The 13,902-nt window shown below is 33.3% G+C and overlaps 1 protein-coding gene across 1 annotated transcript; it reads right to left on the minus strand.

The window, feature by feature from the left end:
- Window positions 1-1,657: 1,657 nt before the first annotated feature.
- LOC128638761 (uncharacterized) lies at window positions 1,658-13,727 on the minus strand. The gene is made up of 7 exons (XM_053690898.1): window positions 13,673-13,727; window positions 13,291-13,326; window positions 11,796-13,022; window positions 9,354-9,389; window positions 7,859-9,085; window positions 5,461-5,576; window positions 1,658-1,753 (listed from the first exon to the last, which is right to left on the minus strand). Exons 1-7 carry the CDS (start codon window positions 13,725-13,727, stop codon window positions 1,658-1,660), a joined length of 2,793 nt encoding a protein of 930 aa, XP_053546873.1.
- Window positions 13,728-13,902: the final 175 nt, after the last annotated feature.

Raw genomic sequence — 13,902 nt, forward strand, 5'->3', positions numbered from 1 at the left:
TAAGTTATCACTGCATATTCATTATGGGTGTGTTTGAATAAAGTTTAATCTATGTCGTACATTTTAAGTAAAATATAGCAAGTTTAGCAAGTCTAGTGTGATCATTCAAAAATGTCAACTGATAGAGCCATGATGACAATTATAACACCTCTATCTATAAGTTTCCATAATATAACTAGAACATAGTGTAATAAGAGCAGGATTTGTTTTACATAATGACTAATAAAATAAATAAAATAGTAGATTATGACTAGGGATGGGCGAATGTTTCGCAACATTCGAAAAATGGCACGAATTTTAACACATTCGTTCATTCGAACCGAATTTTGAATGTTTACATAACATTCTAACATTCGATTTCGAATGTTCGGTTTTGAATTTTACGATTACATTTGAAAATATTCTTTTCGAAAAATTTGAATTTAGATTGTAATAGTATTTCTAATGCTTTTTCTTTAAATGTAATATTCGAATTATGCAATATTCGAATTCGAAAAATTTGAATTTATATTCAAATTCGAAAAATTCGAATTTATTTGTTTGTAATAGTATTTCTAATGCTTTCTTTAAATGTAATATTCGAATTATGCAATATTCTATATGGAAACATTCGAAATGATTTATTTGTATCTATTTATGTATCAATTTACTAGATTCCAGCCCTACCACATGAACTATTGAACTTCTGAATAGTATTTGTTAAATAGAATGTTAAATTCGAAATTTCGAATGTGGACATTCGATATAATTATAAAAATTCGAATTCGAAAGTGACATTCGAAAACTGTAAATAACATTCGATTTTCGAATTTTTAAGAATATTCGTTCTTATCGACATTCGGATTTAGAATTCGAATTTCGGTAATAACATTCGTTCTACATTCGAAATTCGAAAATTTATACATTCGTCCATCCCTAATTATGAAGCATAGGGGCCAATTTACTAATGTCCGCCGCACATCGATAAATGCCGCAGCAGGGGGTGTCAATCAACCTGATCATATCAGATCGGGCTGATTTCTGTCTGCCGCCTCAGAGGTGACGGACGAGTTAAGGAGCAGCGGTCTTAAGACCACTGCTTCTTAACTCCTGTTTCTGATGAACCTGAAGGCTCGCATGAAAAGAGATGCATTTAGGCCTTAATAAATCGGCCCCATAGATTTTACTTCAAATAATATTTCAATAGTTTGTTGTTTTTTCTTTAAAGGGACATGAAACCCAAATATGTTTTTTCATGATTCAGATACAGCATACAGTTATTAAAAAAAAAAATCCAATTTACTTTTTATATTTTTTTTTTTTCATTCTCTCTGTGGTATCTATTGTTGAAGCAGCTGCAATGCACTAAATTAAGTTCTAAGTCTGTAGCTACTTAACCTCTCCACCACCTTATGTGTTGAGAATTTTAATCATAACAATCCAATCCGAACGGAAGATTGACAGCCCCTACTCATGCAAGCAGGGGGCAGCACTGCACATGCAACATCACCTTGCCACAAGCCAAGGCAGATGAGGCTCATGGTAAGGAACGTCATCTGCCCAGCACATGATAAATAGGGGCCCACAGACTTTAAATTTGATCTACTTTTTAAATATTTCTAAATTAAAAGGCATTCTAATTACAGACATTTAAAACATGGTCCATGTTAATCTGGAGTCAAACAATGATTTGCTGTAGATAACAGAAGATATCAGATACAAAATCCTCACTCACTTCCAATCTTCTCTCCTGGTGCTGTTGGCTTCTTAGGTTCTGTAAATAATTGTAAAGAGCAAAAGTGTTAATATTTCTATTAATAAATATCCACATATTCATTCAAAACAGATGAAGATCAGTATTATACATTGGGTGAAATTCACAACATTTAAGCAAGATCTCTGTATGCACTATAAAGGGACATTAAACAGTAAATAAAGAAAAGATTAGTCTGAGAATAACATGCAGATGTATTTCTAAAGCTTCATTAGTTTAAATATTGATGAAATAAGTGTAAAGTTTTAGTGTCTATAAAGCAATGGGAGCTGCCATGTTGTAACTTAGGTTAGCTTCTCTGCTGTGGCCAATTAGAGACAGTTATAAATAGGTCACTAGAGTGTGTAGCCAATGGCTGTGTGGAATATAACAGTGTTCTACACTTCCATTTCTAACAGGAACTGAAAAGCTCACAATTTCAGAATGGAATTAAAGAAAAGGGGACAAAACAAACAATTAAAATATATTGCAGATTTTTTTATATATATGTACGATTTATCATTTTATATTAACATCTCAAAGTTTTTAATGTCCTTTTAAATATTCACTGTAATGTTCATTGCCATGTGGTCTTATTAAGTTATCACTGCATAGTAATTAGAGAAATGTTTGTCTAAAATATCATGTAATTTGTACTTTGGAAATAAAACAAGTTCCGCAAGGCTAGTGGGATGAGTCAAAATTGTTAACTCGCACACCCATCTTAAAACTCATGACGCTTAAACCTTATCTTTTAGTTTCCCATAAAATAATTCTCTAACTTACCTACAACTAGATTTAGGTTTAGCATAAGAAGCATTTTTTACACCAAATAATAAAATAAAAAAGAGTACCTACATGATGCAAAATTTTTTTTTAAATAATTGAACATAAACAAATATTTACAAATACATGTATGAAGATCATGATCAGTGCTGTACAATTATCTGTCAGTCGTTGCCGTTATGTCTAATTACAGACATTTAAAATAATGCCCCTGTTAAGCTGAAGTTAAACATTGATTTAAAATACAAAACCCACTAACTTTCAATCTTTTCGCCTGGGGCTGTTGGCTTCTCAGGTTCTGTAATAAATTTTAAGGTAGCAAAAGTGTTAATTAATTTTCAATAAATAAATATCTACATATTCATTCCCAAAAGATGAACATCAGTGATTTACGAGTGAAATTCAAAAAATCTAAGCAAGAACACTGTGTGCGCTTGAAACGTCCATTGTCATGTGGTCTCATTAAGTTAACAGATCATATTTATTAACTAAGGCCTAGATTACGAATGGAGGGCAATATTGCGCTATCACAAGCTCACGGGAGAATTAACCAGCCCCTTGTAATGGCTGGTTATTTAAATTTGCCCCTTTAAGGGGGGCACGTTATTATAGAGCTCCTTGCGTTATCTAGCCCTAAATATTTGATGTGGATATCAGAAAATATCAGATGCGAAACACGCACTCACTTTCAAAACAATTGTAAAGAACCAAAAGTGATGTGTTTAAATAAATAAATATTCACATACTCATTCCCAAAATATGAACATCAATGAAGTTCATAAAAACTTTACTAAAAAAAAAAAATTTACTAATGTCCGCCGCACATCGATAAATGCAGCAGCAGAGGGTGTCAATCAACCTGATCATATCAGATCGGGCTGATTTCTGTCTGCCGCCTCAGAGGTGGCGGACGAGTTAAGGAGCAGCGGTCTTAAGACCACTGCTTCTTAACTCCTGTTTCTGGCGAACCTGAAGGCTCGCATGAAAAGAGATGCGATGAGAAACAAAATCCTCACTCACTTCCAATCTTCTCTCCTGGTGCTGTTGGCTTCTTAGGTTCTGTAAATAATTGTAAAGAAGCAAAAGTGTTAATATTTCTATTAATAAATATCCACATATTCATTCAAAAAAGATGAAGATCAGTATTATACATTGGGTGAAATTCACAACATTTAAGCAAAATCTCTGTGTGCACTATAAAGGGACATTAAACTAAATAAAGAAAAGATTAGTCTGAGAATAACATGCAGATGTAGTTTTAAAGCTTCATTAGTTTAAATATTGATGAAATAAGTGTAAAGTTTTAGTGTCTATAAAATAAGGGGAGTTGCCATGTTGTAACTTAGGTTACCTTCTCTGCTGTGGCCAATTAGAGACAGTTATAAATAGGTCACTAGAGTGTGTAGCCAATGGCTGTGTGGAATATAAAAGTGTTCTGCACTTCCATTTCTAACAGGAAAAGCTCACAATTTCAGAATGAAATTAAAGGAAAGGGGGTAAAACAAATAATTAAAGTATATTGCAGATTTCTTATATATATATATATATATATATGCAATTTATCATTTTATATTAACATCTCAAAGTTTTTAATGTCCCTTTAAATATTTACTGTAATTTTCATTGCCATGTGGTCTTATTAAGTTATCACTGCATAGTAATTAGTGAAATGTTTGTCTAAAATATCATGTCATTTGTACTTTGCAAATATAACAAGTTCTGCAAGGCTAGTGGGATGAGTCAAAATTGTTAACTCGCACACCCATCTTAAAACTCTTGACACTTACACCTTATCTTTTAGTTTCCCATAAAATAATTCTCTAACTTATCTACAACTAGATTTAGGTTTAACATAAGAAGCATTTTTTTACACCAAATAATAAAATAAAAAAGAGTACCTACATGATGTAACATTTTTTTTAAATAATTGAACATAAACAAATATTTACAAATACATGTATGAAGATCATGATCAGTGCTGTACAATTATCTGTCAGGCGTTGCCGTTATGTCTAATTACAGACATTTAAAATAATGCCCCTGTTAAGCTGAAGTTAAACATTGATTTGATACACAAAACCCACTCACTTTCAATCTTCTCGCCTGGCGCTGTTGGCTTCTCAGGTTCTGTAATAAATTTTAAGGTAGCAAAAGTGTTAATTAATTTTCAATAAATAAATATCCACATATTCATTCCCAAAAGATGAACATCGTGATTTACGAGTGAAATTAAAAAAATCTAAGCAAGACCACTGTGTGCGCTTGAAACGTCCATTGTCATGTGGTCTCATTAAGTTAACAGATCATATTTATTAACTAAGGCCTAGATTACGAATGGAGGGCAATATTGCGCTATCACAAGCTCACGGGAGAATTAACCAGCCCCTTGTAATGGCAGGTTATTTAAATTTGTCCCTTTAAGGGGGGGCACGTTATTATAGAGCTCTTTGCGTGATCTAGCCCTAAATATTTGATGTGGATATCAGAGAATATCAGATGCAAAACACGCACTCACTTTCAAAACAATTGTAAAGAACCAAAAATGTTGTGTTTAAATAAATAAATATTCACATACTCATTCCCAAAATATGAACATCAATGAAGTTCATAAAAACTTAAAACGTCCAATGTCATGTTATCACTGGGAATGTCTGTCTAAAATATCATGCATTTTGTACTTCTGTGCCAAATAAACCAAGTTCAGCAAGGGATCAGTCAATATTGTCAACTCATACAGCAATCTTGAAATCTTGACATTGGTACCTTATTTATTAGTTCATAGAGATGTGCATTCATTCCAATAATCAGATTTTCATTTGCATTTTAACAAAACAAATATCTGAATAAATGCACAAAGAAATTTAAAGAGAACAAAAAATTACTGATAAAAAATTGTCAGTATTCATTCATTTCCTTTATTTCTTTAAGGGGTTAATAGTTACTTTAACAGGCTCTGGAGACTGCGCTATTCCAATCTTCTTCTTGCAAGAGCCGGTCATGCTAACAGGAGGCTTAATGCGCTTAGCTCCCAGGACCTGCACTAAAGTTAAGGCCGGTCCTGGGAACAAAGAGAGTTAAGCCGCAGTTATTGTGGCTATAGTTCTGGCAAGAAGAGGATCGGGTTAACCTTAAAGTATTTTAGCTACAGGTGAACTTTTTGCTGTGGCTTTGAAACATTTAAATTTGTTTTAATGAAAACGAATATAAAGGTTTAACTAAATTTAGTATTCGTTTAGTTTTAAACAAAACAAATAACAAATAGTGCAGACACCAAATATTCAGGGAAAGAAATTTTTGTAAATATTCTAAACGAAAATTTCTTGGCTGCACATTTCTATTAGTTTCCCCCCAAAAAAAATCACAAATTTTTCTACACCTAGAAATAGAAATATTAATATAGTAGATTTTTAGTTTTCTTTATTTAAGCCAACTAGCAAAATGAAAAAGGGCCTAGATTTTATTTCTAAGAATGTTTTTATCACATTATTTTTTATTTTAAATATGTAATTTTATTATGAAAAAAATAATAATATTATTCCTCTTTTCTTTTTATGTCAAACCATAACTTTTTAGATTTACTGTAATGTTCATATTTAGTTAAAGGGACAGTCAAGACCAGAATTGTTGTTGTTTTAAAAGCTAGATAATCCCTTAATTACCAATTCCCCAGTTTTGCATAGCCAACACAGTTATAATTATACACATTTTACCTCTGTAATTACCTTGTATCTAAGCCTCAGCAGACTTCCCCATTATTTCAGTTTCTTGACAGATTTGCATTTTAGCCAATCAGAGCTGTCTCCATGGTAAATTCACGTGTTTGAGCTTAATGTTATCTATATGAAACACGTGAACTAATGCCCTCTAGTGGTGAAAACTATTAAAATGCATTTAGATTAGAGGCGGCCTTCAAGGTTTAAGAAATTAGCATATGAACCACTTAGGTTTAGCTTTCAACTAAGAATACCAAATGAACAAAGCAAAATTGAAGATAAAAGTAAATTGGAAAGTTGTTTAAAATTACATGCCCTATTTGAAACATGAAAGATTTTTTTGGACTTGACTGTCCCTTTAAATTTGCATGTCATATATACATAAGGTAAAACTATGCACTTGTGCAATGATAAATATGGATAGCAGATGCAGAATTCAGACAGTGAAACCTACAGAATTACTTTACATAAAAGATATGTGTGATGTGTGTGTATAAATATATATATATACACACAAAACTAGAGGGACAGATTTTGTTTACATTTAATTTTTAGTATGAATTACTAATATATAAGATTTTCCGAAATGTATGGCAGTGTTGGTTTCATATTATATGTACTGTAAATGAATAGGAGAAACACTTGCTTTTTAGAGAAGACATTTACATTTTTACTTATAAATAATTTTAGTCAAATAACATCTATTTGATATACTCCTAGGACACAGAGCATATATTCACTTGTTATCTTTTCCCCAGAAGCTGTTGGCTCTTTATTTTCTATAAACAATGCTATATACATGTTTAATTCATGTTACGTTACCTAGTATGTATATATACAACAACAAAAATCCAGATCAATGAAGTACAATTGTCTGATACTTTCAACTTGTATTGTAGTATGTGCTCTCACTAAGAGTCTGGTTTTACAAAAGCCCACAACTCTCACAAGGTGAGAGTTAATAATCTATCAGCACTACGAGATCTCTATCTTCTAAAGAGGAAAATGTCACTGTATCTTACTTATGGATTTTTCCCAATCAATTATTTTTTTTTTTTTCCTTTATAAATATTACACAAATAATCAGATGCAACTATAACTTACTTTTAATCCCTGTACTTGGTGCTCCAGGTCCTATTTAAAAAAAAATATATATATATAACATTATATCAATGCAACACTTACACACACACACACACACACACACACACACACACATATATATATATATATATATATATATAAAATAGATAAGAGGCGGCACTCACTGGTCTTTCCAAAGTGTACTTTAATATAACAAAGTGACGTTTCGGGGTCATTTTGTTATATTAAAGTACACTATGGAAAGACCAGTGAGTGCCACCTCTTATCTATTATATTCAACCGTTGGTACCCTGACATTTGCTGTTGTGGTGAGAGTGCTCTTTTTTGAATTATATATATATATATATATATATATATATATATACACACACACACATTTTGAAAACCTACAAGTAAGATTGAACTAAAGCTGGACACACACACACATATATATATAAATATATATATATATATATATATATATATATATATATATATATATATATAGAGAGAGAGAGAGAGAGAGAGAGAGAGAGATTATTACCCCTGATAGAAGGGGCCACAGATCCGTAGCTAACGCTTGGAGAGTACCCAATGCTCAGCAGACCAAAAGGTTCTGTAGGATGTTCCACTGTGTGATAACTGAAGCCACTTCCGTAGTTATATTCTCCCCACGAATACTTTGATCCAGGGAATTCTTTCCATTTAATACCTTCTGGAAACTTCCCATCAACAGTGATTCCTGGTTTATCTGAGGTCTTGATTACAAAAACAGCCAGATTGGTTTCAAACTTGTCTTGTCCAATGAGCTCATAAGTAATAGCAAATCTTTCAGTAGCTGGAACATTGGTAAGGAAAGGGTCAAATGGTTTAGTGTTGAATGTCCCGCCAGTACCAAAAAATAAGACCTGTAGTTTACTATCAGCATTGATATTCAATGGTGATGATGCTGTAACTTCTAATTGTAGAACCTCTCCAGCTAATAATTCTTTTATTTTTTCTTCTGATCCTGATTGATAATTTATTTCTGTATCTTTAGCAGGAATAATAAACACAATATCAGACTTGGGCTGGAAGGACATGCCCGGGACAAAGAATGAGTATCCCCAGCTGGGCACAGGCAACAGCTGTTCATACACATGGCCACAATCTCCATTTTTCTGACTACATGTGTGCCCACTGAGGACTGCCACAGGATGATCAGCAACTACCTTAGTGCCAGAGAGATCATCAGTACTCTGAATCTGGACAGCCTGGAAAGGTTTAAGGGTGAGTGTGAGTTTGCTGTCCTTTGGATAATTCTTTCCTTGGAAACTCACAGCTCCTTTTAGGTCAATGTTAACAACTGTGGGATTTTCATGGGTAATCACAGAGAACTCTGGGTAAGCTCCATCTGCCCCCCATGGAGGGGTAATTATATAATACTCAACTCCCCACAGACGCACTGGGTAAAGCAAAGCTGTGTCACTACTGCCGTATTTATAGCTGCGAGAAACAATGGTAACCTCAACATCAGATTTAATCACTAGAGAACTTGGTGATGTGTCTGATCCACTCATCTCTACATTTGTTGTGATAGGAATAGACACCGTTTCTCCCTTTCCAACCTTCACGTCCTTCCTAAAGTCAGATTTGTTAATGGTGACAGAAACAGAGGTGGACGGTTTAGTGCCGGTAACCAAAAGCTCCAGTTGTGGGGTCTCTTTAGGGTCATGATTCTGCATAAACACGGTGACAAACTCTTTGCCCAGTGATGTCAAATCTTCATAGCCTGAAAAGTTATAGAAAAAGGAAGAGATTTCCAACATCAGTTTATTATAAAAATAAAACCTGAAATTACCATTGAATTTAAATTACAAACATTAATACCAATATGTCAACATAAAACAAATTAATCCTATGGAATGTTTTTGCAATATTTTCCAATAGTGTTAAAAATACTACTTCTCTATTCTGCTTATTAATTACTTAATATATTTATTTATATAATTAAGATAAGTGATAAAAACAAATAAATAAAAACAGTATTTGAGACTCACCACCTGGTTTCTCAGGTACTTTAGTTGAAGGGAATTCTGTTATGGAAACAAGAAAGAATAAAGATAATAGATTTTAGCAATATTTTATTTTACATTGAGGACAATATTATTTGAATTAAATTCATTTTAGTAATAATTTTTTTTTAACAGGACTTCTTTTTATTATGCTCCATTTAAGCCTGCAGCAAAGAATTTTATTATGAAAAAAATAATAATATTATTCCTCTTTTCATTTTATGTCAAGCCATAACTTTTTAGATTTACTGTAATGTTCATATTTAGTTAAAGGGACAGTCAAGACCAGAATTGTTGTTGTTTTAAAAGCTAGATAATCCCTTAATTACCAATTCCCCAGTTTTGCATAGCCAACACAGTTATAATTATATACGTTTTACCTCTGTAATTACCTTGTATCTAAGCCTCAGCAGACTGCCCTATTATTTCAGTTCTTTTGACAGTTTTGCATTTTAGCCAATCAGAGCTGTCTCCATGGTAAATTCACGTGCTTGAGCTCAATGTTATCTATATGAAACACGTGAACTAATGCCCTCTAGTGGTGAAAAACTATCAAAATGCATTTAGATTAGAGGCGGCCTTCAAGGTTTAAGAAATTAGCATATGAACATCCTAGGTTAAGCTTTTAACTAAGAATACCAAATGAACAAAGCAAAATTGATGATAAAAGTAAAATGGAAAGTTCTTTAAAATTACATGCCCTATTTGAAACATGAAAGTTTTTTTTGGACTTGACTGTCCCTTTAAATTTGCTTTTCATATATACATAAGGTAAAACTATGCACTTGTGCAATGATAAATATGGATAGCAGATGCAGAATTCAGACAGTGAAACCTACAGAATTACTATACATAAAAGATATGTGTGATGTGTGTGTATAAATATATATATATACACACAAAACTAGAGGGACAGATTTTGTTTACATTTCATTTTTAGTATGAATTACTAATATATAAGATTTTCCGAAATGTATGGCAGTGTTGGTTTCACATTATATGTACTGTAAATGAATAGGAGAAACACTTGCTTTTTAGAGAAGACATTTACATTTTTACTTATAAATAATTGTAGTCAAATAACATCTATTTGATATACTCCTAGGACACAGAGCTTATATTCACTTGTTATCTTTTCCCCAGAAGCTGTTGGCTCTTTAGGTTCTATAAACAATGCTATATACATGTTTAATTCATGTTACGTTACCTAGTATGTATATATACAACAACAAAAATCCAGATCAATGAAGTACAATTGTCTGATACTTTCAACTTGTATTGTACTATGTGCTGTTACTAAGAGTCTGGTTTTACAAAAGCCCACAACTCTCACAAGGTGAGAGTTATTAATCTATCAGCACTACGAGATCTCTATCTTCTAGAGAGGAAATTTTCACTGTATCTTACTTATGGATTTTTCCCAATCAATTATTAATTTTTTTTTTTCCTTTATAAATATTACACAAATAATCAGATGCAACTAGAACTTACTTTTAATCCCTGTACTTGGTGCTCCAGGCCCTATTTAAAAAAAAATATATATATAACATTATATCAATGCTTATGCAACACTTACACACACACACATATATATATATAAACGAGAACAGAGGAAGCAGGTAGTTGCGCCAAAAATGGAGAAGTAGTTGTTTTGCAGTTAGATGCTTTATGAGAAAGTCTAATGTATGCTGCTATTAGTGGTGTCTCAACCCTCCTTGGTGAGACTAAAGGTAGAAAAATGGTGAACAGGGTTTGTTCTAATAGCGCTTGCAGAAGATGTTCCTCATATGCATATAGTGGGGAGAATAGATGAAGAAATTTCCAAATGAGTAATAGATCTGTTAGGTCCTGGGGGGAAGATCAACAGGCCTAAGTCGGTGAGCATTTATTATCATTGATTTGATCTAACAGATCTATTACTCATTTAGAAATTTCTTCTTGTATTCTCCCCACTATATGCATATGAGGAACATCTTCTGCAAGCGCTATTAGAACAAAACCTGTTCACTATATATATATATATATATATATATATATATAATAGATAAGAGGCGACACTCACTGGTCTTTCCAAAGTGTACTTTAATATAACAAAGTGACATTTCGGGGTCACTTTGTTATATTAAAGTACACTTTGGAAAGACCAGTGAGTGCCGCCTCTTATCTATTATATTCAACCGTTGGCACCCTGGCATTTGCTGTTGTGGTGAGAGTGCTCCTTTTTTAATTAATTATGTATATATATATATATATATATATACATACACACACACATTTTGAAAACCTACAAGTAAGATTGAACTAAAGCTGGACACACACACACACACACACACACACACATATATATATATATATATATATATATATATATATAGAGAGAGAGAGAGAGAGAGAGAGAGAGAGAGAGAGAGAGAGAGAGATTATTACCCCTGATAGAAGGTGCCACAGATCCGTAGCTAACGCTTGGAGAGTACCCAATGCTGAGCAAACCAAAAGGTTCTGTAGGATGTTCCACTGTGTGATAACTGAAGCCACTTCCGTAGTTATATTCTCCCCACGAATACTTTGATCCAGGGAATTCTTTCCATTTAACACCTTCTGGTAACTTCCCATCAACAGTGATTCCTGGTTTATCTGAGGTCTTGATTACAAAAACAGCCAGATTGGTTTCAAACTTGTCTTGTCCGATGAGCTCATAAGCAATAGCAAATCTTTCAGTTGCTGGAACATTGGTAAGGAAAGGGTCAAATTGTTTAGTGTTGAATGTCCCACCAGTACCAAAAAATAAGACCTGTAGTTTACTATCAGCATTGATATTTAAAGGCGATGATGCTGTAACTTCTAATTGTAGAACCTCTCCAGCTAATAGTTTTTTTATTTCTTCTTCTGATCCTGATTGATAATTTATTTCTGTATCTTTAGCAGGAATAATAAATACAATATCAGACTTGGGCTGGAAGGACATGCCTGGGACAAAGAATGAATATCCCCAGCTGGGCACAGGCAACAGCTGTTCATACACATGGCCACAATCTCCATTTTTCTGACTACATGTGTGCCCACTGAGGACTGCCACAGGATGATCAGTAACTACCTTAGTGCCAGAGAGATCATCAGTACTCTGAATCTGGACAGCCTGGAAAGGTTCAAGGGTGAGTGTAAGCTTGCTGTCCTTTGGATAATTCTTTCCTTGGAAACTCACAGCTCCTTTTAGGTCAATGTTAACAACTGTGGGATTTTCATGATTAATCACAGAGAACTCTGGGTAAGCTCCATCTGCCCCCCATGGAGGGGTAATTATATAATACTCAACTCCCCACAGATGCACTGGGTAAAGCAAAGCTGTGTCACTACTGCCGTATTTATAGCTGCGAGAAACAATGGTAACCTCAACATCAGATTTAATCACTAGAGAACTTGGTGATGTGTCTGATCCGCTCATCTCTACATTTGTTGTGATAGGAATAGACACCGTTTCTCCCTCTCCAACCTTAACGTCCTTCCTAAAGTCAGATTTGTTAATTGTGACAGAAACAGAGGTGGACGGTTTAGTGCCGGTAACCAGAAGCTCCAGTTGTGGGGTCTCTTTAGGGTCATGATTCTGCATAAACACAGTAACAAACTCTTTGCCCAGTGATGTCAAATCTTCATAGCCTGTAAAGTTATAGAAAAAGGAAGAGATTTCCAACATCAGTTTATTATAAAAATAAAACCTGAAATTACCATTGAATTTAAATTAAAAACATTAATACCAATATGTGAACTTAAAACAAATTAATCCTATGGAGTTTTTTTGCAATATTTCCCAATAGTGTTAAAAATACTATTTCTCTATTCTCCTTATTAATTACTTAATATATTTATTTATATAATTAAGATAAGTGATAACAACAAACAAATAAAAACTGTATTTGAGACTCACCGCCTGGTTTCTCAGGTACTTTAGTTGAAGGGAATTCTGTTATGGAAACAAGAAACAATAAAGATAATAGATTTTAGCAATATTTTATTTTACATTGAGGACAATATTATTTGAATTAAATTCATTTTAGTAATAGTTTTTTTTAACAGGACTTCTTTTTATTATGCTCCATTTCATAACAAGACTCACACAATGTCCTTCTTTTACTCTCACTGTAGTTCTACACTTATGTTGTAGGTTTCATAATTTAAGCACCGTATTACACTTTCTAAACTGAAATTAGTTCATCCGAATCATGGATTTAATTATGGCTTGTTAATCTGGAATCAAACATTATTTGATGCGTATATGAGAGGATATGCGATACAAAACACGCACTCACTTTCAATCTTCTCGCCTGGGGCTGTTGGGGCCTCAGGTTCTGTAAATTTTCCCATTCCCTAAATGAAGCTTGGGGATGTATATTTGGTGAAATTCTAGATCTAAGCGACTGTTGTTTTGTAAGATAGAGATTTGCCTAAAATATACTTTTCCTAAAGACCTTGGGGAAAAAAACGTCCATTGTCATCGTGTTCCCCTTAAGTTATCACTGCATATTCATTATGGGAGTGT

Source organism: Bombina bombina, chromosome 8 (genome assembly GCF_027579735.1).
Source record: "Bombina bombina isolate aBomBom1 chromosome 8, aBomBom1.pri, whole genome shotgun sequence".
Lineage (NCBI taxonomy): Eukaryota > Metazoa > Chordata > Amphibia > Anura > Bombinatoridae > Bombina > Bombina bombina.